The sequence below is a fragment of the Hyaena hyaena genome, unplaced genomic scaffold, assembly GCF_003009895.1.
Source record: "Hyaena hyaena isolate Hyena2069 unplaced genomic scaffold, ASM300989v1 scaffold_233, whole genome shotgun sequence".
NCBI lineage: Eukaryota > Metazoa > Chordata > Mammalia > Carnivora > Hyaenidae > Hyaena > Hyaena hyaena.
The window spans coordinates 737,738-763,038 of record NW_024080866.1 but is presented as its reverse complement, the minus strand read 5'-3'; the positions used below and the strand labels follow the sequence as shown (position 1 = coordinate 763,038).

General features: G+C 47.7%; 1 protein-coding gene across 3 annotated transcripts in view; it reads right to left on the bottom strand.

Moving 5' to 3' along the window:
• SH3PXD2A (SH3 and PX domains 2A) overlaps nucleotides 1-25,301 on the bottom strand; it is a 239,107-nt gene that overhangs the window by 181,301 nt on the left and 32,505 nt on the right. For all 3 annotated transcript variants that reach the window (XR_005530468.1, XM_039243944.1, XM_039243943.1), the window contains exon 2: nucleotides 3,734-3,814. Coding sequence is in view for 2 of the 3 variants with exons in the window: in XM_039243944.1 (XP_039099875.1) it covers nucleotides 3,734-3,814 (81 nt within the window). In the remaining variant the exon portion in view is untranslated. The remainder of the gene's footprint in view (nucleotides 1-3,733; nucleotides 3,815-25,301) is intronic.

The following is a 25,301-nucleotide window of genomic DNA, read 5'->3' as shown; positions in this document are numbered from 1 at the left end:
AAATAAGATAAAATAACTCCTTGATCTGTCAGATACCACTTACTTCTCCAAGGATGCCTGCTTTGATCCCAGAGTATAAGGTTTCCCTGTAGTATCTCTATGGTACATTTCTTTGTGGCAATTAAAATGGTATAACATTTTATATATATGTATGTGTATATGTATGTATATATATGTATGTATATATGTGACAATATATGAGTCACCTTTGATTCATCTCATTGGTAGCGTGGTGAGGACAATGGGATAAAGTCAGGTACTTGAGGGCAAACATATATAATTTTATAAATACTAAAACCCATCTTATCTCACTAAAGGATAAGTTCCATAAATTAAGCAGTAACCAGGTCTGCTTTTGTTCATCAATAAATCCCCAGAGCCCAACATACTACCTGGGACAGAGAAGATAGGCATTTAGATTGGACGGATGGATAGATGGATAGACAGACAATGGATGGATGGATAGGAAGCAGGCACACAAGCATTAGTGAATAAACAAATTAACAAGCAAATTAGGGACATACATTACCCCAATAACTATAATTCTCAAAAACAACCAAATATCCCCAAAGTGTTGAGGGGCTGTGGGGCTATATGACTTGAGGCTGCTGTCCCAGTCAAACCATATAGGCTTTGTTCCCTCCTCCCAAGAGAAGTGTTCTTTCCTTTCTCTCCATCCATAACATGTTGCTTGTCCCTCAATCTAGTATTTATTTCATCTCCAGTAGACTTCACTGCCTAAAAGTCTGCCTTCCCCACCAGACTTCTGGAAGGAAGGGACCTTGTTCTTCTCAACTTAGCATTTAACAGCCTGTGCCACTTCCGTCCTGCAGAAGTGCAAATATGTTAGAGGATGTAGCACGGGCCTGTCCACTCTTACTCTGAGCCATCCTGGCTTACTCACCTTTATTCCGTCCTCACCACTCTCAGTCATGGTAAAGCTGCTGGATTAAGCAAGTGAAAATATAGGACATGCAATAACATGTGAATTTCAGATAACAATGACTCTCTCTTTTAGTTTAAGTATATCCCATGCAATATTTGGGACACACTTAGAGTGAAAAAAAGTTCATTTGAAATTCAAAATTAACTGGACATTTCATATTTTATCTGGTGACCCTACTCCAGGGCCTCAAAGGTAGCAGATAGCTTGTAAGTAAGGCATTTGGGTGGTGTTGGGGAGAGAGGGGAACGTGGAGATAAATGACCAGCCCTGTATCGTCCTAAGGCTTCAGGTAAGTGTAGAATGGGCAGTTACCAGATTATCTGTGAACTCTTGCCTACAATGTCATGAATGAGCCAGCTCCCCCAGGCTCCACCAGAGGACTCCTCATTAATGCTACAGGTCACATCAAAGAGACACTGTCTCTCCTCCAAGCATAAGTCCTTCGCCTCCTGTGTCCCCCCGCCCGCCTCCCACTCAGGGCTGCTTGCCCTGGTGTCTGCCTGAGATTGTCCATTCCCAAGGATCTTGAATAGATTCACTCATTTAAGCCTCACAACAACCCTAATGGGTGGGTACTATCCAAATCTTCATTCCACAGATGGGAAAACAGAACCTAGAGAAGTTGAGGAACATTTCCAGAACTGCAAGGTGGTGGAGCCAGTAACCAGTCCTAGGCAATGCGTGCCCAGTGCCTAAGCTTGAAGCCACTCTCTCACTAGAAAGCCCAGTTACAAGGGCACCAGTGACCAGAGATGGAGTTAGCATTGCCATTTGTTCTTCCTCTACAGGAGTCGCCATATTAAAATCAGCGACCCTGATTAATAAGAAAGGCTTTCTAAAATGAATGCCACTAAAAGTCATCATGTCATGAGTTCTGTAAAATGGGTTCACAAAGATGTTATGCTTGGCCCAAAGGTAAAAGTCCGAAGAACCCTTTCCAAACTGTATTTACAGGGTAGTGATGACCCACATGGACAGGCCTGGCCAAACTCATGTCTAGAGTCAGAGCATTGCACAAGCTGCTCTGTGCTGTGGGTCCCCTCCCCGACACACAGGAAATAAGCCCTCCAGGCAAGGTAGAAGTAGGGGGAGTAGCATTCCTTTCTTGTGAGGTTCTCTAACTAGGGAGGGGATGGGGCAACAGAACAGAAGGGTAGGGAAAGAAAAGCTCTGATTTGAGAGTTTCCGCTGACTCTCAGACTCCCTCTGGCTCATCAATGAGTCCTTTCAGGGTTCCCTTTCCCCAACTAACTTATCATTTCCTGTCCAGCACACTACACCCATTGATGGAGTATCAGGAAATCCCACCAGTTTATACCAGGAGGACCCAAGGAGACTGGACAGCAATGGGGGAGGTGAGGAGAAGAAGAGGTAGGAAAGTAGGGAAAGGCTTTCCATCCCATATTTTTGAATTAAGAAAGGATTTACTGTAATACAGGAAGCTGGCTCACCTTTGACTCATCTCATTGGTAGAGTGATAAGGACAATGGGATAAAGTCAGGTACTTAAGAGGAAACACGTAGGCTTGGCTTCTCCAAGGTGACTCACCACCAAAGCCTGCGAATGAAGCAGTGGACCTTGGTTGTGAGGGCAAGAAGTAGGTATCTCTTCTTTCTCTTTTTATTGGTCTACACCAGGCTTATAGCCCTACGTAAGAATCCAGAACCTCTCGGTTTTCCCTTCCTGCTATTGGAAGGGTTGCTGTCCAACTCACACTGATTCTGCTTTGTCTTGTGCGTGACTCTGATACAGAGGCATAGAACCCTTAGTGGTCTCATCTGTGCTACGTGACCCTCTACTCCAGGTCACTCTGATTGGTCCAAGAGAGGGCACATGACCAAAATCAGGCCAATCCAAGTCTTCCCTGGGATTTTTCAACTTGAAACAGTCAGTCAGAGACATTCTCTCTGGTGTTAGGAACTACAAGATATGAAATTCAGGAGCTGTTGACAGCCCAGTTGCTCAGGAATCTGAGGACAGTGCCCAGAGAGAAGCAGAGAGCAGACAGAGAGAGAGCAGCTGTGATTTCAGATGTTCTTGGAGCCCACTGCCTCACCCCCCTTTCCACCATTTGGCCAACTACACAACTTTCCATGGTATACCCTTGGAATCTCTCCTTTTTGTCTGAGCCAGTAGGAGTGTAAAACTATCATCTGTAATCCAAACGGACCTAACCAAATTAGTTAGCATCAAGGGAGGTGTCTGCAGTGGAGCTGTGGCATCCAGAGTACCAGCCCCCTGCATGGACGTGACTGCGTATATTAGAGAGTCACACACATCATACACATGTACAAACAGGGCAGCAAGAGCCTTATTCGGCTAGCCAGACACAAAGGTGTGCCCAGTTCGTGTCTGTAGTTCAAGAAACTGCTTATTTTCTGTTTCTGTCTATCCCGTGTGTTTGCTTTTCTTTGCCTGCAATGATGTGGTGGCTTGCGTCTCACCCTGGATGTTTACAGATACATGTCTGCTCATGCACATAGCACCCACGGCCATCCTCCCACCTCTCCACCCTGGTTTCCTAACCCTCAGGCAAAGGAGGGTGACAAAGCTTCACTGTTAAGACCATCCGGGGAAGCCAACAAAGCCCTGTGTCTGCCTGCAACATTCAAGACTGAGCCAAGCCCAGCTAGACAGGCAAGGTTCCCTCATTTGTCCCCCTACTGTGACCCTGAGAGCTCTGATAGGGGTTCTCCAGATAAGGAAGGACATGACAGAGGCCAGCCCACCAGAGACTCAGGCCACGGTGGGTGGAATTGGGTACCATCTGAACTCAGACCAACTCACCTGCAGGTCAAAGAACTTGCTATACCTCCGGTAGATGGTCTGGGACGTGGAGTCAGACCAGGTCACATTGATGATGTATACCTGTCGGGATAAAGTAAGAACAAGCGAGTGGGTGACTAAGGCTGAGCTTCAAGCTGTACCAGGCATCATTTAACACGACTGTGGGTACATCATGGCCAGGACCATTCTTCTCTTCTCTGTCCCCAGGGCCCAGTGCACTGTCAGGTACCACACAGATGCTACACGTTTATTTAAATACACACACACACACACACACACACACACACACACACATACTCACTCACTCACTCACCTAGAAAGATATCCAATAAACTGCTAAGGATGATTATCTTAGGAGAGTAGGGTTATGAGAGGTTTGAATTTCCTTCCTTTCATTTGTATGTATTTTATACAACAAATACAAAATTGGGGATGTCAAAAATGTCTACTGGTTCTCAAACTTTACAGTGAATCAGATTCTACAAGAGACCTTCTCAAATAGCAGTGCTGGGGCCCCACTCTCTGAAATTCTGCATAAGTAGACCAGGGGTTTCATGGCTCAAGCATCCTTTTTTTAAGGCTTTATTTTTTATAGAGCAGTTTTAAGTTCACAGCAAAATGAGCAGAAAGTACAGAGAGTTCCCATATACCACCTTCTCTCTCCCACCAATTGAGTGGTACATTTGGTAAAACTGGGCACCTATACTTTTTTCCCCCAAGATTTTATTTAAATTCAAGTTAGTTAACATATAGGGCAATAATGGTTTCAGTAGAATTTAGTGACTCATCACTTACATATAACACCCAGTGCTCATCCCAACAAATGACAGCCTTAATGCCCATCACTCTTTTAGCCCATCCTCCCAGCCACCTCCCCTCCAGCAACCCTCAGTTTATTCGTTATCATTGAGAGTCTTTTATGGTTTGCCTCCCTCTCTTTTTATCTTATTTTATTTTTCTGTCCCTTCCCCTATATACATCTGTTCTGTTTCCTAAATTCCACATATGAATGAAATCATATGATATTTGTCTTTCTCTGACTGACTTATTTCGCTTAGAATGATACACTCTAGTTCCATCCACGTTGTTGCAAATGGCAAGATTTCATTCTTTTAAAAAAAATTTTTTTTACATTTATTTATTTTTGAGAGACAGAGTAAGACAGAGCATGAGCGGGGGAGGGGCAGAGAGAGAAGGAGACAGAATCCGAAACAGGCTCCAGGTTCTGAGTAAGCATTCAGCACAGAGCCTGATGCAGGGTTCAAAGCCATGAACCGTGGGATCATGACCTGAGCCGAAGTCAGATGCTCAACCGACTGAGCCACTCAGGTGCCCCATGATTTCATTCTTTTTGATCACTGAGTAATATTCCATCATATATGTATATATCACATCTTCTTTATCCACTCATCAGTCAATGGACATTTGGGCTCTTTCCATAATTTGGCTATTGTTGATAGTGCTGCTATAAACACTGGGATGCATGTGCCCCTTAGAATCAGCTCTCCTGTATCCTTTGGATAAATACCTAGTAGTACAATTACTGAGTCATAGGGTAGTTCTATTTTTAACTTTTTGAGGAACCTCCGCACCATTTTCCGGAGTGGCTGCACCAGTTTGCATTCCTACCAGCAGTGCAAAAGGGTTTCCCTTTCTCCACATCCTTGCCAACATCTTTTGTTTCCTGAGTTAATTTTAGCCATTCTGATAGGTGTGAGGTGCTATCTCACTGTGGTTTTGATTTGTATTTCTCGGACTATAAATGATGTTGAGCATTTTTCCATGTGTCTGTTGGTCATCTGGATGCCTTCTTTGGAGAAATGTTTATTCAGAGCTTCTGCCCATTTCTTCACTGGATTATTTATTTTTGGGGTGTTGAATTTGATAAGTTCTTTATAGATTTTGGATACTAGCCCTTAATCCAATATGTCATTTGCAAATACCTTCTCCCATTCTGTAGGTTGCCTTTTAGTTTTGCTGATTCTTTCCTTTGCTCTGCAGAAGCTTTTTATCTTGAGGAGGTCCCAATACTTCATGTTTGATTTTGTCTCCTGGCTCCTACATTTTTTAACAAACCACTTGTGCTGTAGTTGATCCTCAGAACTCACCCTGAAAAGCACTTCAGGCGACCATAAGCAATTCAGAGATGTGCAATTCATCCCAGTATCCCTATGTCTTAGCTCAGGGCCAGGCACAGAGCAGAGCGGGTGCTCAGAAAACATTTTGCTGCACTGAACAATCAAACTAGCCCCCTGGATGGGAGGCAGATTTGCAAGAGAGTTGTCAGAACATGTAGGATTTTTAAACTTGTCTGAAATGAAAGCATTTCAGGACCCTATTCCTAATGTCTCTCCCACTTCCCAATGCTCAGTTCGACCCTCCAAGGTTGCTGCCGAAGGCCTTCACCCCTTCGGGACTATTCTGCCAAACTTCCCCTCTAGTGCCTGCTATGACCTCTCTTGGGTTAAGGAACAGCACAGAGACACAGTGGGACCCCTACCTTGCTTCTTCCCTCAGAGGACACTGAGCAGTTGTGTCCACAGCTGTGGTTCCCTTGCCAGGGCACCCATCAGAATCTCCTGGCAAGCTTCATAAAAACTCAGATTCTGGGCACCTGTCTAGTGATTCTGATTCAGTAGGTCTGAGGGGACTCCTCTAGTGAGAACAAAATGGCCAAAGATGCCTGGGGTCTCAGCCACTGTGAGATGGAAAGAATGTTAGCAAAGAGAAATAGCATTTAGATCCCTTGGCATCAGGGTAGATGGATTCACCAGCTGCCTGGAGCAGGGCTGTCTTAGTCTGTTTGGGCTGCTGTAAGAAAACACCATGAACTGAGAGGCTTAAACTTATTTCTCACAGTTCTGGAAGCTGGAAGTCCAAGATCAAGGTTCCTGGTGAGACCCACTTCTTGACTTGCACATGGTCAATTTGTTGCTGTATCCTCACGTGGTGGAGAGAGGGGGCTCTAGTCTCCTTCTCTTCTTACAAGGGCCCTAATACACCCCTGGGGTTCCATCTTCACGTCCTCATCTAAACCTTATCATCTCCCAAAGGCCCCGTCTCAGATATCATACTGTGGGGATTAGGGCTTCAACACACAAATTTGGGGAAACACAAATGTTTTGTCCATGGCAAGGGTTTTGCACACAAGGATATGGGGCTTTATGTCTGGTACTCAGTTAACATCAAAACAAATGAGCCCTGAATCCTCAACCCCTTCTCCCCTGCACTGAGCTCTGTCACAGAGGTAGACTTGTTAAGAGCAGTGTTCATTCTGAAATGAAACTGAGCAGAGGGCCAGAAAGCAAAGAGTGAGTGCTGCCCCCATGACAAGGGGATATTTATGACATGTTTTATGTGATCCTGATAAGAACAAACAAAGTGAAAGGCCATTCCTATCTTCACAAACCCAAAATAAGCTATTATTTATTATTATAATAGATAGGGCTGTACTTTGCTTTATATCATATAACATACCTCTCATACAATAAATGGTTCCTTCAGGCCAGCATAGCATAAACCGTTGATATGCATTAGCTCATTTAAACTATGAGGTAGCTACCATTGTTATCTCCAGTTTTAATTTTTTTGTGTGTCTTTATTTTATTTTGAGAGACAGAGACAGAGAGTGAGTGGGTGAGGGGCAGAGAGAGAGGAGACACAGGATCTGAAGCAGGCTCCAGGCTCTGAGCTGACCTCAGAGCCCGACGTGAGGCTCAAACCCATGGACTGTGAGATCATGACCTGAGCCAAAGTCAGACGCTCAACTGACTGAGCCACCCAGTTACCCCTGTTATCTCCAGTTTGTACAGGAGGAAGCCAAGGTTCAGAGAAGCAACATAACTTGCCCAAGGTCACACAGCTAGTACAATACAGAGCAAAGGATTTGACTCAGGTCCAGCTGAGTCCAATCACCATGCTCTTTATCACACTGGGCTATCTTCCTGTATGCAAATTCAGGAGAGTGTGGATTTTTTTTTAATGTTTACTTATTTTTGAAGAGGGGACAGAAAGGGAGGGGGGAAACAGAGTATCCAAAGCAGGCTCCGCAGTGTCAATGCAGAGCCCAACATGGGGCTTGAATGCATGAACTGTGAGATCATGACTTGAGCTGAAGTCAGACACTCAATTGAATGAGCCACCCAGGCGCCCTAGGAGGGTGGATATTTAAATCAAACTACTTAATCAGGACTGAATGACATCTTTCTTAATAAATCTCTGAGTGGCCTGAATAGTCTGTGGACCCCATGCATAGTGGATAAGCCTAGAGGATCATAGGGAAGTCATGTCAGTTCTGAGAGCCTGAAACCAAGAAGAGACAGAACTTAGGGCTCAGACAGAAGTCAGTGGTTAGGAATGCTACAAAACCAGACGAATGCAGAGGAAACTCTCATATACTACTGGCTTCACTGACTGTGGCCATATGCTCTGGGGATTTCACTGGGGTTAAACCCACCCCATCCCCCCTGCCGACTTCCAGCTCCTTGACCCCCAAGTCCTGCCAGCTACATCTCCCTTCCCACAGGTCCCAGGCAGGGAGCAGATGCCCTATGTGGCAGGTGCTGACTTCCTGACCTCTGCCTGGGCAGAGGCACGGCAAGGAGGCCCCAAGTGGTGGTGCCCTCCCAGGAGAGAGCCTACAGGCCATTAGACAACAGCCTTTCTCCCCAGCCAACCAAGCGGGGCCTGGAGGAAGGGCTTAACTGGGGCTTAACATGACCCATGCTCCATCCTCTCCAGTAATTAGGGGCTTCCCTTCACCGCCCAAGAAGAATTAATTATAGGCTCACAGGCTCTGGCAGCTGGGAGGCCTCTCTTTCTGCAGCGGAGAAAACTCAGACCCAGGATGGTGATTTGCCGAGGAAGAGGCACACACGCCGGAGTCACCCACACCTGGGTTTCACTCTCAGGACCTTCTTTATTGGCTGTGAGACCTCAGCCCAGCCTCTCGGGCCCTCAGGTTCTTCTTCTACTCAATGGGCAAACGCTTTGGGGCCGCTTGGCCTGACCCACTAGACTGGTTCCTGCGGCAGGTGTGCTCAACCTGTAGTGCCAGAGCTGGGACAGGAGCCCAGACCTCCCAGGCCAGGGGTAACCAGCACATGGGAGCACACTCCCCCCAAGCTTCCCCACACCTTGCAAAAGTCCTTTCCCTTCACAGGGAGCCATCTCTGTCTAACCCTTGACCTGAACCCGCAGCAAAGACAAGCCCCTGGAGAAAAAGCAAGAGCTCAGGGTGGCAGAAGTTGCTACATGACCCTTGCCAGCCACAGCCACCAGGCTGCAACCCAGCCGTGCTTCCCCTCAAAACACATTTCTCTCCTTGTTGGGCAAAGGATTGCTCCTGCTAAGGTCTTGCCTCCCACTTCCCATGCTCTGAGCGAGCACTGGGTGACTCGGGTGCAGGGGTGTGGAAATGAGCCCCCACCCCAAGTCCTCCCAAACTTTTAGGGTTTACCAGAGGTCCCAAGCCTCCTTCCTGGACAAATGCTCTAAATCCTGACTTAGGGAAATGGTCAGAGACTTCCTTGGAAATATAAACGCAGAAATCCGAGGACAGTCTCCAGACCACTTTCTTTCATCTGGGCAGCCTCTTTCAAAGGCTCATCTGCTTTCTTCCAAACCTTGAATCTCTTAGATTATCATTCCAGATGAGCAATGGATATGCAAAATTCCAACCCAACCCATACACCCCCCTCCCCCACCCTCACCCCCACATGAGAGTTTCTTAAGCCTCCCTGAGCTGGCTCTAGCGGCACTGGAAACCCTAGAGATAAACCCCAGAGAAAGAGCAGGTGGAGGGGAAGGGGGACAGGGCAGAGGTCATCTGGGAGAGCCGGCTCTGTTTACCAGGCCTGTGTCAGGGGCCCAGATAAACTCTCCTCTACCACAGGAGCAGACGAGATAACATTACCCAGCAGCTGGTTCTCAAGAAAGGTTTGCAATTAAACATCCTGCTTCCATACACTTTACTTGGGGTTATGTTTCCCGGGTGGAGTTTCCCTTCCTTCTGGATTAAAAAAAAAAACAAAAAACCCATGGATTCTGTTTCCCCCATTTCTGGCCATTTCAGACAGATGGTCGGTATCTTGGAGGCCTTGCTGTCGATCAGCAACTGCATCCAGCTTTTCTCGGAGAGGAAGCTCCTGAGTCCCATGTCCACCTGCCTCCCTTACTGTCCACAGAGGAGAGTCTCCACCACAGACGCAGCTATGGAAACTCTCTGCAGACACCCGGCACGACGTCTCGGTCCAGCTGGCCCACCCATTCTGGACCACCTCCCGTCTGCTCAGCTCCTCAGGCCCAGAAATGTCTGAGACTGCTATGCTTCCAAGTCTTGCTCCTTTCAACAAGAAAACAGCCATGATGCAAATGACACACACAGCTCAACTCCAGAGCACAGAGAATGAAGCCCAGCCCCGTTCCTGTGGAGGACTATAGGCTGCGACCAATGAATGAGGCAAAGATGTGGTCCAACCATTCTTAGAAGGCCTAGGACCTGCCCCATGTTTAATTAGAAAGTGCCAGTAAGAGGTGCCTGAGGTGGCTCAGTCAGTTAAATGTCCGACTTCGGCTCAGGTCATGATCTTATGGTTCATGGGTTCAAGCCCCATTTCGGGCTCTGTGATGACAGCTCAGAGCCTGGATGGAGCCTGCTTCGGATTCTGTGTCTGCCTCTCTCTGCCCCTCCCCCACTCAAGCTCTGTCTCTCTCTCTCAAAAAGAAATAAACATTATAAAAATTTCTTTTAAAGTGCCAGTAAATACCTACTGCCCCCTGTGCTGACCAAAAAGTACAGTTTTTAAAAATTTTTTCTTAATGTTTATTAAGAAATAAATAATATTTATTTGAACCCATGAAGTGTGAGATCATGACCTGAGCCGAAGTCGGATCCTTAACCAACTGAGCCACACAGGTGCCCCCAAAAAGTACAGTTAGAGGCAAGGAGTTAGAAACTATGGAGGAAATGGTATATCTTTGTGGCACTGTGGCTCAGTTGACTAAGGAAGGCTTTATTTTCCCTGAACCCTTGCCAGCTGCCCCACCCCCAGGCCAAATAGAAACTCAGTGACAATCTTCCTTCACAAGCTCACTCTATAGTCCATCAGTGGGCTAAGACTAGGGCCGTTGCATACAGCTGTACAAGTTGTTCACTGTCCGAAGATGCCCAGCTAAGGGGACAAGTAGGGGTTGAAATCTAACTCATACCCTGCACCTCAAACTGTGTATGTTGACTGGAAACTCTAGGGAAAGGGGTACCTTATTCTAACCACACACAGTGGTTCTGGCCAGGACACAGCACGCTGTTACCCTGGGTGGGTTGTCACTGCTCTTTAGGAGTCTTGAGGTCACACTATCTCCTCAGGACCCAGTTCTTCAACTCCCTCCAAATCTTCTAGATGGAGGGATGCTTAACAATTGGAACTGACTGCTAAAGGATTTGGCCCCCAAAGTCTCAAAGAATATAGCCAGTAAAGGGGAGTTTACATCTGAGGACATGAAGGCTGCTCTGACTTCTGGCTGGAGCAGTTCATCATGCCAAGTACCCCAAGAAGATGGCACCAGCCTGCTAAGGTACCAGTCCGCCCTAACCTTCTATTCAAAGGGCCCCATGTACAACCTTCTACCCCAGGGAGGGGAGAAATGGAACTTAAGTCCCAAATTAGGCCAGATTGATCCCTGAGGTCCAGACCACTTCGCAAGATACAGGACCCCAGGACTTTGCCCCCAATGCAAGTGGCTACACCAAACACTGGGCTGATGCCCCTTTTCCTCCTTGTTGGGGCCCACAGAAACCCATAGTAAACAGTGAAGGCTGTGGTGTCAAAGGCACACCTTGAGGGCACCCAAACAGAAAGCCCCCAGAATCCACCATCTGACCTGGATCCACTGGCCTTGAACATCTGTGTCCATCTCTTGTGCGCACAGTCTGTTTTTCACAATTAACCCGTTCTTATATCTACCTCTGTTAGCTAATTGTTGGTTCAGAACCACCGTCCCTGTCTATTTGACATGCTAAGTATGTCCCTCCCAGCAGCAAGGGCAGAAAACATCTTCTCTGGCAACTCTGGAGTGCCCCAGGCCTGCCAGTCTGCAGGGCACACTGAAATAATGACTGATCGGCAGATCTACTGAGTGAAAATCCAGGGGCAGGGGGTTGAAGCACCAAAGAGGTCGCTAGCAGCAAGTTTTGCCCCAACCCCAGAAGCAAATCCCCAGTGGCCAAGGGTAGACTACAAACACATCAGGCTCAGCACAGGCATTTTTGTCAACCTAAAACCCAGTCAACAAGATCAAGTTCTATAACCTCTGGCCACTTGGCTAAAGTTTCTGAGCACTCTCAGGGTCTGGCCCTATTACAATTCCAACCCCTCCCCTAGGGTGGGTGCTTGTTCTTGGGGTGGAGAGGATGGTGATACTGCAGATTTGGGGAACAACCACAACCTGGAAGCCTGGACTGGGAGGGTGACCCCCACCCCAGCATGCATGTGCACACATGGACCACAGGGTTAATGACCAGGTGGTAGAACCTTTCCAGTCCTCAGGCCACACTACTCCAGATTCCCTCTGGACCTCATGTTTATGCACCAGTCACAGTAAATGCAGCTGAAGCCACCCCAGGAAGGCTCTGGGAGGGGCAGGGCATGTGCAAGGAGGATGCTCCCCCCAGAACTACCCACCCACCAGTCCCCAAAACACAGCCACTGCCACTGCAGGGCCTGCACTAAATGGCCCTCATCTTGGATAAAGGGCTTTTTAAAGGGGTTTGAAGAGGGGACAGTCAGCAGGCTCCTGTACCATATCAAACAACTTCAAGACTGTTTTGTGGGTCCCCATCACACTCAGAGCAGGTGCCTGCTATTGTTGGCATGGATCATGGGCCTTGATTGTATTTAGTTTGGAGGGCAGTGGGAGGCAAGAAAGTCTGGAAAAAGCCTCCATATTGCTTGTGCCTCCACTTACTACTCTGCAAGATGGGGATAACAGTAGTTTTTTTGGACAGTTGTGAGGATTCAGTGAGCTAACTCTGTATCTCCTCATTAGAATGGAAGCTCTCTGAAGTCAGATTATAGCATCCTAACGCTCAGCATGATACTTTATGCCGAAGAGATGCTCAGTTAAGGTCCCTTAAGTAAGTCAGGGAACAAAAACAATCAGCAAATGTTGATTGGGTATTTACCTGGTTTTGTGCCAAGCTAAAAGTGAGGCAAAGTCCCTGACCTCCAGGCTCTTACAGCTCAGCCAGACAAACCAAGTTGGGAAACAGTGCACAATGGATTCATAGAGTGACAAAAGGTGAGGCTCAGAAAGGACCAAAGGTTGGCACCATGTAGAGGAAGACAGCCTTGAAACCATTTGATGGAATTAAATTTTAGCTCCAACATTTCTCTGCTGTGTGGGCTTGGGCAAGTGTCTTAGCTTCTCTGAGTCAGGGTTTCCTTAGCAGCAAAGTGTGGTTTATAATGCGAGCTTCTCATTAAATGTGAGGATGGACATGAGGTGCTCAGCACAGGACCTGGCCCACAGCAAGCACCCAACCAACCAACAACCAACATTAGCTATTTAGACACCTGGGAAGAGAGAGAGGGCATGAACCAACTTCTTTCCCTTTGCCATGAGACATGGATCATGACACCAGGAATTGGAAAAGGAAGTGGGAACCAGGGACACAGATGGACGAGGATGCATACACACACACACACACACACACACACACACACACACACACACACACAGCGGCGGAACCAGCACAGGCCTGGGAAAGCAGAAAGCGCAAGCATTAACTGCTGCCTGGAGCCGGGAAAACAATGGCCATCCTCAGGAGCACCCCGCTGAAAGCATGGGCGAGTTACAGCAGGCCTCTCTGGGTCGGAGGCTTTTTTTCTTCTTTATTTCTTATTTCCTGCAGGGGAAATGAGTGTCTAAAGTTGGAGCTCCCAGGATTTACAAACCCTACATGGATCTTTAAAAAAAAAGGGTTCAGCTGTCCAAGCTCACTCTGTCTATATAATCACCAGAACTAGGAGAGAAATGTCAAGAAGGGTCTGTTTTTATGACCCTTTTTCCTAGATTGGTTTCACTAGGAAGAACAATAATCACCACGCCCATCTTACAGAGCACTTACTACCTTTGAGGACTTGCTGAGCACTTTATTCAGATGATCTCATTGAATCCATAGGATTCTATGAGGCAAGTATTGTTATCATCTTCAGCCCACAAATGAAGACACCTAGAGAGGTAACTGGTCTACCTAGCTCATACTGGCAGCAGGTTATAAATGAGGCTTCCAATGAGGCACTGGCTACACAGTCAGACCACATCATTCTCTTCAATAACTACACCAGACTGCCTGGAAAAAGGCAGAGTCCCTGCCACAAGGGTTTGCCCTCATGGTTCAATGTACTGCTCTGTCAAGGGGTTGCTTCATGTGTGGGTGATCCATCAGTCAGTACTGAGGATACACACGCGGGAGGTTGGTAAGGAGGCCTACGTGAGGACCAGCACTCTATCTTGCATGATCTGAGTTACTAAGAGTAACTCTTAGTAACTCAGATGAAAAGTGCTTACTCTCTCTGAGCCTCACTCCCCGTCCATACAATAGGGATGCTAATAACTTTTCCTGTGAAGATTAATGAGAACACAAGAACCACCACCAGTGCCTGGGACTCTGCTCAGTAAATGTGACCTCCCCTTTCCATCTCCCCCTTTAGAGTGCCTGGCTTGGTCTTTTGCACTTGGAATTTTAGCCTCTTCCCTGAAAGTTTCTGGAGGCACCGCTTAGCCCTGGGTCTTGAAAGGAACCCACTTTGGGATTCTAGAGCTCTGGGCGTGGTCCCCACTGGATGCTTTCCAGAGTCCCTGAAGGCCCACGGTCGAACCTTTGTACTTTCCTCCCTCCGACTGTGCCACCACCCTCTGGTCCCAAGCCAGCTTATCAGTGCAGACAGGTCTGACCACCTTGCAACAGGAGGTGCTCCAACGGAGAGGCAGCAAGAGGCAGTGGACATCTTGGCTAATGCCCAGGAGCCCCGAGAGGTGGGAGTGCACCCAGACTAGGGGAAGGAGGCTCACCCTACTAGGAAAATCGAGAAAACCTCTAGATGCACATTGACACTCAGGAGCTAGAGTCCTAGAAACCTTAAACAAACGTTTCCTCTCCTGAACCAAAAAAGGGTCATGCTCCTGGGCCTTCATGGGTTTGGATGTAGCCCAGTGGGTCCAGGAAAGGGTTAGAAATGAGGATTCTCACTCCACACACTCTCAAGTCAATGACTGACCTGGGCCCGCTGACCTGGACACACACATCCTGTGAACGTGCCCCACTCCCTCGTCACACCCTGGAGAGCAAGGCAAAGGTTAACACACACAGCTTGGTTTCCCCTTCCTGGGAAACAGAGCAGCTGGGCAAGGCCAGAGGCCAGCGGCCTCCTCCATACACAGCGTGCAGGGGAAATGACCCCAGTGTTTCCTCCCCACCATCTGACACACTCACACCTTCCTCTCTGCTGTGCTCAGCAAAGCTCAACTTTTGACACAGAGCAAATAGCTGTCATTAGGAATTTTGTTAAAAGGGACAGAGTGGAACAGAGTGAAACAACTGTTTTGGAAAGCATTCTGGTGATTTCTATCCCCAACTTACAGTGTCCTTGACTGAGTAATTTCACCTCTAAGAATTTACCCACACAAGTGTGTGTATGTGTCTGTGTGTTATGTTTATATATATAAAGATGTTTGTGGCAGCACTGGTTGTAAAAATAAAGAATAAATAAGGAATACTGAATGTCTATTGATTTTAAAAATGGTCAAATAAATTATGATTCACACACCCATTAAAGAGAAGGTGGATCTTTCTGAGTCATTTTGGTAAAAATATCCACAGTATACTGAGAAAACAAAAGAGATTACAGTATGTATACAATATGATTAGATTTATTTGGGGAGATGAGTGGGGGGGGTGTTTGTGAGTGCACATACATGTACATTTGAAAAGTCTGGAAAAAATACATCAAATTGGTAAGTAATTATTTGGTTTAAGAAAAGAAGAAATGAAATAATTTCACTTTATACATTTCTATCTTGTTTTATTTCTTCTGAACATGTATGCCTTTGATAATTTAAAGCCTGGGTGGCTTAGTCGGTTAAGCATCCGACTTTTGCTTAGGTCATGATCTCGCGGTTCGTGGGTTCGAGCCCCGCGTCGGGCTCTGTGCTGACTGCCAGCTCAGAGCCTGGAGCCTGTTTCAGAGTCTGTGACTCCCTCTCTCTCTGACCCTCCCCTGCTCACGCTGTCTCTCTCTCTCTCTCTCTCTCCTAGAAATAAATAAAACATTAAAAAAAAATTTTAAAAAAAAAAGGAAAATTTCCATCTGATAAAATAACTGTGTCTTAGCTCACGTGGGCTCCTAAATATTCTGCTAACATCCAACATTTGCTCCTCCTTGGGGAGCTGCAGGGGGTTTCGATTCAATGTGGAGCCCTTGAAGCCAATGTCTGCAGCCTTGTGTAAACAGACAATCACCTCCGAGTGCTTTAAAAACCCTGCCTCCCAGGCCTCATCCCACATCATTTAAATTGGAATTTTAGAAGGTGGGATAGACACTGGTAGTTTTCAGAGTCCCCAGGTGAGTCTACTGGTTGTTACAAGTTGAGAACCACTAAGGTGAACCAGTAACAAAAATGCCAATGAACTAGCTGAAAGAAATACTCATTAAATAGAAAGCAACATGATAATACAATCTGTACTACGAACAGTCAGCTCTGCCTTCAAGAGGACTAGGCAGAGAGTTTGTAGTCAGTGATTTTTTGAAAGTTCCACCGACAGTTTTGGAATTCACCAGCTTAAATGGGGAAAAGAAAACAAGGGGCTCATTTGTTCTGAGCTTTAGCTGTGTTTTGCTTTCTTTGGCAGACTGGGACCATCCTCCCCTCCGCGGAACCTACAGCAGTGCCTGAGGGGTCACAGCCCAGCCCTTCTTGGCTCAAGGAGGAACAGCTGACAGAATGAGAGGTGCTGAACCCAGAAAAGGTATTTAAGGGACATATGACAGCTGGTTTCATATATTTAAACGACTACGACTATGGGAGGTTCAACTCCTTAAGGAAGGTGGTGGGTGATGAGTCAAATTATAGGAAAGCAGGTCTTTGCCTAATGTCAGGAGGACCCTTCCAGCCAGAGTGGCCCAAGGATGGAAGGGGCTCTTATGAAGGAATGGGATGGTCAGGGCAGGAGATGAGTGACTTCCTACCTGTGACATTGCTGGGAAATCCCTTCTCATTCAGCCCTCCAACCGCCCACTATATGAGGCCAAAAACGCAAAAGTCTTAGCAAAATACAGTGGGAATGCAGTTCCTTTAATAAAAAGTTTTCCACTCTCAACAGATGTGGCCTGAGCACCAGCTGAGTGCCAGGCTCTGCACTAGGTGCTGGACATACAGCAATGAGCCAGACAGTCCGTCTTCATGGAGCTTGCATGGGGAACATCAGGCACACACATAATCATTTCTGATGGTCCGATAAAATGGAGTATAGTCACAGGAGGGGAGGTGGCTACTTTAGACATATCATCAGGAAGGCCTTTCTCAGGAGTAGATGTTTGTGTTAAGACCTAAATGCAAAGGGCAAAGCCTGCTCACCAAATGGAGAGGTGAATGGGACCTCAGTGTGAGGCAATCCAAAACTGGAAGGGAACTCACCCTCACATCATATACAAAAGTTAACTCAAAATGAATCAAATATGTCCATGTGAGCAATAACACTATAAAGGTCTTAGATGAAAATATCGGTGCAAATCTTCATGACCTTGGATTAGTCAACGGTTTCTAACACATGATACCAAAATGCAATCAAATAAATTGGACTTCATCAAGATTTAAAAGTTTTATGCTTCAAAGGACACCAGCAACAAAGTGAAAAGACAATCTAGAGAACAGGATAAAATATTTGAAAATCATTTATCTGCTAAGGGACTTGTATCTGGAACATATAAAGAACTCTTACAACTCAATAACCCAACTTAAAAGTGGGCAAAGGATCTGAGTAGACTTTTGTCCAAAGAAGATACACAAATGGCCAATAAACACAGGAAGAGATGCTCATCGTCAGCCATCAGGAAATTACAAATCAAAACCACAGTGAGTTACTGACTCTCATCTACTTGGGATGGCTATCATCAGACAGACAGAGTAATAAGTGTTGATGAGGATATAGAGGAATTGTAACCACCACACACTGCTGGTGGGAACGTAAATTAGTGCAACTACTCTGGGAAACAGTCTGGCAGCTCCTCAAATAGTTAAACATATAGTCACCCTATGACCCAGCAATTCTATGCCAAGGTATCTGCTCAGGGGGAAATGAAACTTACATCCACATAAAAACTTGCATGTAAATGTTCACAGCGGCCTTGTATTATAAAATAATATATATAAGGGGCGTCTGGCTCGGTTAAGGGTCCAACTTCAGCTCAGGTCATGACCTCACGGTTCATGGGTTAGAGCTCCATGTCAGGCTCTGTGCTCACAGTGATTGCCTGAGGCTGTGGAGCCCACTTTGGATTCTGTCTCCCTCTCTCTCTGCCCCTCCCCTGCTCATGCTCTGTCTTGCTCTCGCTCTATGTCTCTGTCTCTCAAAAATAAACATAAAAAATATATATTATATATTACATAATAACCAGAAAGTGAAAACAACCCAAATGTCTGTGAACTGATGAACAGGTAAATAAAATGATGTGTTACAGTCATACAATGGAATATTATTCAGTTATAAAAAGGAAGGAAGTACTGACACAGGTTACAACATGATTGAGCCTTGAAAACATGCTAAGTGAAAGAAGCAGACATGAAAGACCACATTTTACATGATCCCATTTATATGAAATGCTCAGAAGAGGCAAATCTATGGAGACAATTAAAGATTAGTGGTTGCCTAAGGCTGTGAGTGGTGGCATTAGGGGAAATAGGAAGTGATCGCTAATAAATAAGGTTACTTTTTTAATATGATGAAAATGTTCTAAAATTGACAGTGGTGATGGCTGTACATTATTTGTGGACATACTAAAAACCATTGAACTGTATGCTTTAAACTGGTGAATTACACGGTATATGAATTACATCTCAATAAATCTGTTTTTAAAAATAATTAGAGGGGCAGCTGGGTGCCTCAGTCGGTTAAGCCTCCAATTCTTGGTTTTAGCTCAGGTCATGATCTCATAGTTGTGAGATGAAGCCCCGTGTCAGGTTCTGCTGGGGGGGGTGGGAGGGGCGGGGGGGTGGAGCCTGTTTGAGGTTCTCTCACTGTCTCTGCCCCTCCCCCACTGTTGCACACTCTCTCTCAAAAAAATTTAAAATGAAATAATAAAACACACAAACCCCTCCTCCAATGCTGTTAAAACAAACAAACAAACAAACAAACACTAGAAAGGAAAAGATGTCACTCTTGGTTAAGAAGTTCTTGCCAGACAGGCTCCATCTCTCCATCCTCTCAGCATGTCTAATTCCTTCAAGGACTAACTGGAACCCACTGCCTCCTAGAAGCCTCCCTGGACTGCCTCAGTCCTGATGCTCCCTCTGCCTCTTCAGGTACACAGCAAGCTTGTGTAGGTGGGGGTCACGTCAAGTCCTTTAGTCTTCGAGAAAACTATTCCTGGGCCTCTGATCTCCACGTTACAGATCACCAACACCGGCACACAGAAGGTGTGCCTGGATTAAAACGTACCTTGTTTCCCAGACTCAGTAAGAAGAAACAGGTTTTTTTTTCAAAGATGACTGGAAAGAACTGACGCCAGAAACCTCCTGCTCTCTGCCTAGAGAGCTCGCTGGCCCCAGCAGAGCCTGGCATGCAGTAAAACTTTCCCAATCAAGCAGCAAAACTGGGAACACCATCAGCTCCTGTTTGGCTTCCAGGATAGAGAAACTGCACTTAAAATCTGCTAACCCTGCTCTGATGTTGGAAGTATCCGCAGGACATTCCATGAAACGTCCTGAGCTCCATGAAATCCGTTCACCTTCTCTAGAAACATGTTTCTCAGTCTATTCACAGTCATGTAGTTTGGTCCAGCCTCCTTCCATCTGGTGCCACCCACCCCTTGCCCCTCACTCCAGGCCTATAGCCTCTCTGCTCAGGCAGGGTCTTCTCCCCCTTTCCCCAAATGCTGAGGGGTAAATAATAGCTACAGCACCCACTTTAGTACCAAAGACCCAGGTTGCCAATTACACGTGTATATCCATTCCTCCAAGCCATTCCCAGAACTGTCCTCTTTGTGACAGTAACAGGTCTTCCTTCCCTGTTACGACCCCCTTGAATGTTAAGTATTTTATCCTGACATCCCTTGTTTTCCCTAAATATCTAAGGATACGGGGCACGTGGTATATCCTCAATAAAGACTTGTCACTTTTATCTGATAAACTTCAGTTCCGTCCAGTAAGGAAGTATTGAGAGCTTACCATGGGCTCTGCATTGGACACTGGTGACCCCAAGTCAAATACAATGCAGTCTTGGCCTCAGGGGAGCCACCAGACTCATGAGAAAAAGTGGCACTGGTAGTTAATTTGCTATAGAAGCTAGATTGAGAGATGTGCATGATCATGGGGGAACCCAGAGCAGGGGCGCCAGGCTGGGATGGTTTCCTGAAGGAGGTGGTGCTGGAGGTGAGATGAAGGGCGAAAGATGAGGAAGGTAAGCTGGGTGACTAGGTGAGGATGGTAGAGGTGGGAGAGGGTGTGGTAAAGCAGAAGAACGGACATAGACAAAGGCTGCGGGGGGCGGGCAGGCAAGAGCCTGACCTTGGTGTAGAGCCAGGAGTAACTGGGGTGCTGGTGCCTGAAGCTTAAGGCAGTGAGCACCAGGAGGTGGGCCAAGAGTCTGTGGCTTTGAGCCTTGAGGGAATGGTGAAGGCTGGGGAGAGCAGGAAGGGAGGAAGGCAGAGAAGCAGAGGGTCACAGCCAAAGTGTTTCTCAGGTGGGCAACCTGGAGTGGTTAGGGGCTGGAGAGGGAGGGAAGAAGGGGCCTGGAGGAGATCTAAGGAGGAAGGGATGAGGATGAAGGAGGCTGGAGGGAGCAGAGGAGGGGCACAAAGGTGAGGTCAGGCTGGTCATGAGAGAACAAGGGGCAGGGAAATGCATGGGGTCCAGTAAGGAGAGAGGGGACATTGGAGACAGAGAAATCTCCAGACATCTCTGGGGGACCCCAGATGGACCACAGTCAGGTTGCAGTGGAATAACAGAAACAGATCTCAGGGCTGAGAGTGGGGGGACCCCAGTTCCCAGCAGTGCATGGGGTGCTTACTGCCAGGCAGTGCAAAGAATGGCTGACACGTAGAGACATTCAATGCAGACAAGGTGTAAGCAACTTTTGGAAAAGAAGAGGGAGCAAGCACTAGAAGTCCGAGGCTTTGTTTTATGCTCAAATCACTCCCCAGGTCTGGATCTGAGAGCAAACCTTATAAACCTCCCCTCCCTCCCCCAAACTTGGCTCAGAATCCAGAGCCATTTGAAGTGAGGGAAGGGAGCACCAGGTCACATCTTCTGGGCCCCCGACCCCCTTCTCCCCACCCCTTCCTGCTGTGAGGCCAAAGGAGACCCTCTTCCCTGCCACAGCCAACTCCAGGATGTCGTTTGCTCCTGGGTCCCCTTGGGGAGGAGGAGAAGGAGGAGGAGGAGGGACCTGCCAAGCTGCTGGAGAAGAGTCACGCACGGCACCCAGGGAAGCCTGCCAGAGGCTGCATCTGGCCCAGGCTTGGAGGTGAGGCAAGAAATACGCGGCCGGCCTCCTCCCCCAAAGCCCCCCAAAGTCACGTCATCCGGGCATTCCCCAGGGGAGGGTGGCCCCCTCCCTCTGACCTCAGCCTGTTTCACTTGGCCAGAGCCCACCTCCAGGGAGCAGGCCCCCTCCCCACATCTTCACTCACACCCAGGCCCCTGCAGGGAGAGGCGTGAGCTATAGATTCCAGCCCTCCCAGGCCGCACACCAGAGCCCCAGATCAGGGCCCGCCCCTCTTAGCCTGGTCTTCTAAGATGCCAGCTGGGCTGCAGAGGGGGACCGGGAGGTTGGGGTGCTCAGCCAGACACCACAGCCCCCATCGTCCACCCTGTGAATGGACTCTCCCTCCAGCTTTAACCAAGGGGTCAGGGCCGGGGAGAAGAGACAGGGGAGCCCAATGTGTGATGTCTAACAGCCATCAGTATTAGATACTGGCTTTGCCTCTTATTTGGTGTAACTTAGCACAAATTATCTAATTTCTCTGGCCTCCATTTCCTTGCCTATAAACTGAGCAAACTGCTTTGAACAGTTTAAGTGAGGATTAAGAGGGAAGATGCGTGCAAAGTGCTCAGCACAGGCCTGGCCTGCAGCAAACACCCGACCTGTGGCAGTTCATGCCTTTAATTTGTTGGCTTCCCCCCGTGGTAGTGCCAAAGGGTGCGGTCCTACCTCTACAACTGCCCTTGGCCAGCTCTGAGTGGTAAATCCATTATTATTTTATTGCTGATTTCATCCTTATTTATATTTAGTTATTCTGGGAGACAACTGAACTTTTTTGTTGATAATATCTATATGCACAAAAGCAACTTCAGTGAATTTGTTATTTTGAATATACTCTCTAAAGGGGTGCTTCCCATGCAGATGTAACCCCCAGTGGCCCAACCCCCCCCCCCGAAAATTCTGGAGCTCTCATACATCTGCATACACACACGTATTCCTCCCTGGCATCCTGCCAGGCACCCCACTCCCCTCAACACAGAAGCAGCAGGTCCAACACTGAGCCCCCCGCCCAGTGATATGATCACATGCTCTCTGCCCTGATGCACTGGCCAGCAGAGGGACGGAGGCAGGTGGGAGCCTCACTATCGCACCTGTTAACAGTGAGGATGCCAGGATGCGCAGAGCAAACCCAGGGCAGCCCCTTGGTGGGGGGCAAAGAGGCTCACTTCCAACTCACAACCCTGGAGGAAACTGATTTAAATGCTAAGCCCTCTAAGAGACCATCCCACCTCTCCAGGGAATGACCCTCTAAACCCAGAGTCATGAGTTGAACCACCCAGCAGAAACATTTTAAATGGACATTCAACAAAAAAGAAATACAAATGGCCAATCCATCCACGACCATATACTCAACCCCATCTGTAAACGAGAAAAGAAATTAGAGCTACAAGACATTATTGTTTTTTTAGCTGAATGGTAAAACATTCAAGTTTGGGGAGTCTCAGTGCTGATGAAACTATGAGGAACAGATATGTCTCATAGGCTGTGGGAGGAACTTGAATTCTTCTAGGAGGGACACTTGCCAACATATGTTGAAAGGAGAAATGCAAACTCTGTGACCTACCAACTCCCCCGCCAGAAATGTATCCTGGAGATAAACTCACAAAAGTGTGTCAAGTTGTATGTTCAGGGCCATTTTTGGCAGTATGCATCAAATTGTTCCAGGATATCCTCAGAATTAAATTCTTTGCAACTACCCCAAGAGCAAGAGCATCTAGGTTTGCCCATAGGAACTTAGTTAAATCAAGGAGAAGAACAAGGTGCAGAAGAATCAATCCTTTTTGCATAAATACTCTTAAAGCAGTGCTGGCTCTATCTAAGAAGGTGCCATTTCCTTACCCTGGCCTTTATCCATCTGGCTTTAACCCCTTCCCTTAAAGGGCTGGGATCCTGGTGCTGGTCGCCCAACTCACAGAGCACCACAAGTTTCATGGCACCTGAGGAAAGGACAGAAGCCATCCTAGTAAGTTCCAAGCAGGCTCTATACTGGAGGTGGCCACACATACATGAGCTCAGAGAAAACACTGACACAAACCTTGTAAACAGGCACTAGTAGTGCCTCCATTTTATAGAAGATGCTAAGGTTCTGAGAAGGTAAGTGACTCACCCAAGGTCACACAGCCAGGATGTAGTAGGCTTGGTTTCCAACCTCTGTGTTCTCTCCAGCTTATGGCACAGCCTTGGGCCTTACAGTAAGCCTCACTGACTCCCGGAAAGCTGAGGGAGCCTGGGGAGCCCAGGGAAAAGGGAGGCAGGGAGGAGCCCATAGGGGAGGCTGAGTTGAGGGAAGGAGGGCAAGCAGGTAGTGGTGGCAGGTCTCAGCTGGGACAGCCAAGCCAGGCCAGTCAGCTTGCCAAGGGCTCACTCATTACTGAAGTGATGAGAAAAGTCATATCAGTATCTACACCCTAACGCCCCCACCCAAGAGTTCTCCCTCATGCTGTCCTCTGCCAGCTGGTGGCCACTCCCCAGCCCCTGCGAAGAAACTCACAGGCTTGTCGGCTATATGTTGACAAGCTATTCTTAAAGCTTGAAGTCTTGTGGAATATGCCCAATATAACACTCTCCTGGGTGACCTCTCACCCATTGACCCTCCAGGACCACACACCCTTGTCCTTCGGCAGAATCCTGCAGAGGACAGAGATGTCCAGTGGGTCTCGAGGGAATAGAGGGCAGGCATGGAGTCTGGTTCTGTCAGTGGCTGTGACCAACTTCTCTCACCCCTTTGGGCCTCAGTTTCCTTGTCTTTAAAATGTGAAGACAAGCTAAAGGTCAGGGGTGGGATATGGCTACAGGTGTCTCCCTCTACTTTTAACATTCTCTGTTTTCTGGGCTTTCCCATGGCTGGGGGAGGTTTAATAGAGCAATACTGTGGCAGGCCAGAGCTCAGCCCCCGCTGCTGGCAGCCCCAGTTTCCCACACAGAAGCTGGTCAGCTGGGAGAGGGAGGGGATTTAAAGCCGGAGGCTGGGCTTTGTGTCCAGCTCGGTCACTGTGGGCTCTGTGACCTTGAGCCCACAAGTCCTCAGGTTCTAGAGGAGGTCTTGGGTATCAAGCAAACATTCAGAAAGGCCGAGAACAGGCTTCTAGTATGGGAGACGACCACTTACCCCGTCGTCCCCACCCCCAGGCCCTGACACTATCCCCTTGACGTGAATGGGAGTCTCAACAGAGGAACTGAGGGAACAGGAGCAATGTTCTCTGAATTTCAACCACAACTGGAAGGGACTGGGATTGGCCAATCAGAGAACAAGAGAACCAGGCTCTCAGGACCAAAAAGGAACCTGAAGGGTCAATGAGCCCTTCCCCCATGCTTGCATATATCCAGTGGAGATGGGAAGGTCGCTGGTAAGGCAATTCATTCAATCTCTGGGAAACTGACCATCAGAACATTCTTCCCTATATTGATCTGAGCCTACTTCCTGTGCACCCCTGCTCATACCCACTAGCTCTGCCCCTGAGCCACAGAGAACAGAGCAAACGCTCCCAAAGGAGGGCATTTCACACCCATCCCCAAGGGCCTCCCCTGCTCCAGGCTAGCCTCCTACTTCCCCTTGCTGCTCCCCGTGACCAGTCCTGGGTCTCCCACCACCCAGGCGGCCCTCCTGGTACCCTGCTCTGATAGTGTGCACCAGAGCCCGCCCTGCCCTGCCAGGTACGACAGCACAGAGGGAAGCAGGCTCCGCCCACCTCCCTCCCTCTACACTCCCTAAACCCTGCACTTCCGTGAGTGCGTTCTAAGAAATGTGAACTCTGTGGATGCATGCCTGCAGAGTGTGTGGAGAGTCACTCGTACTGCTGACTTCCACTC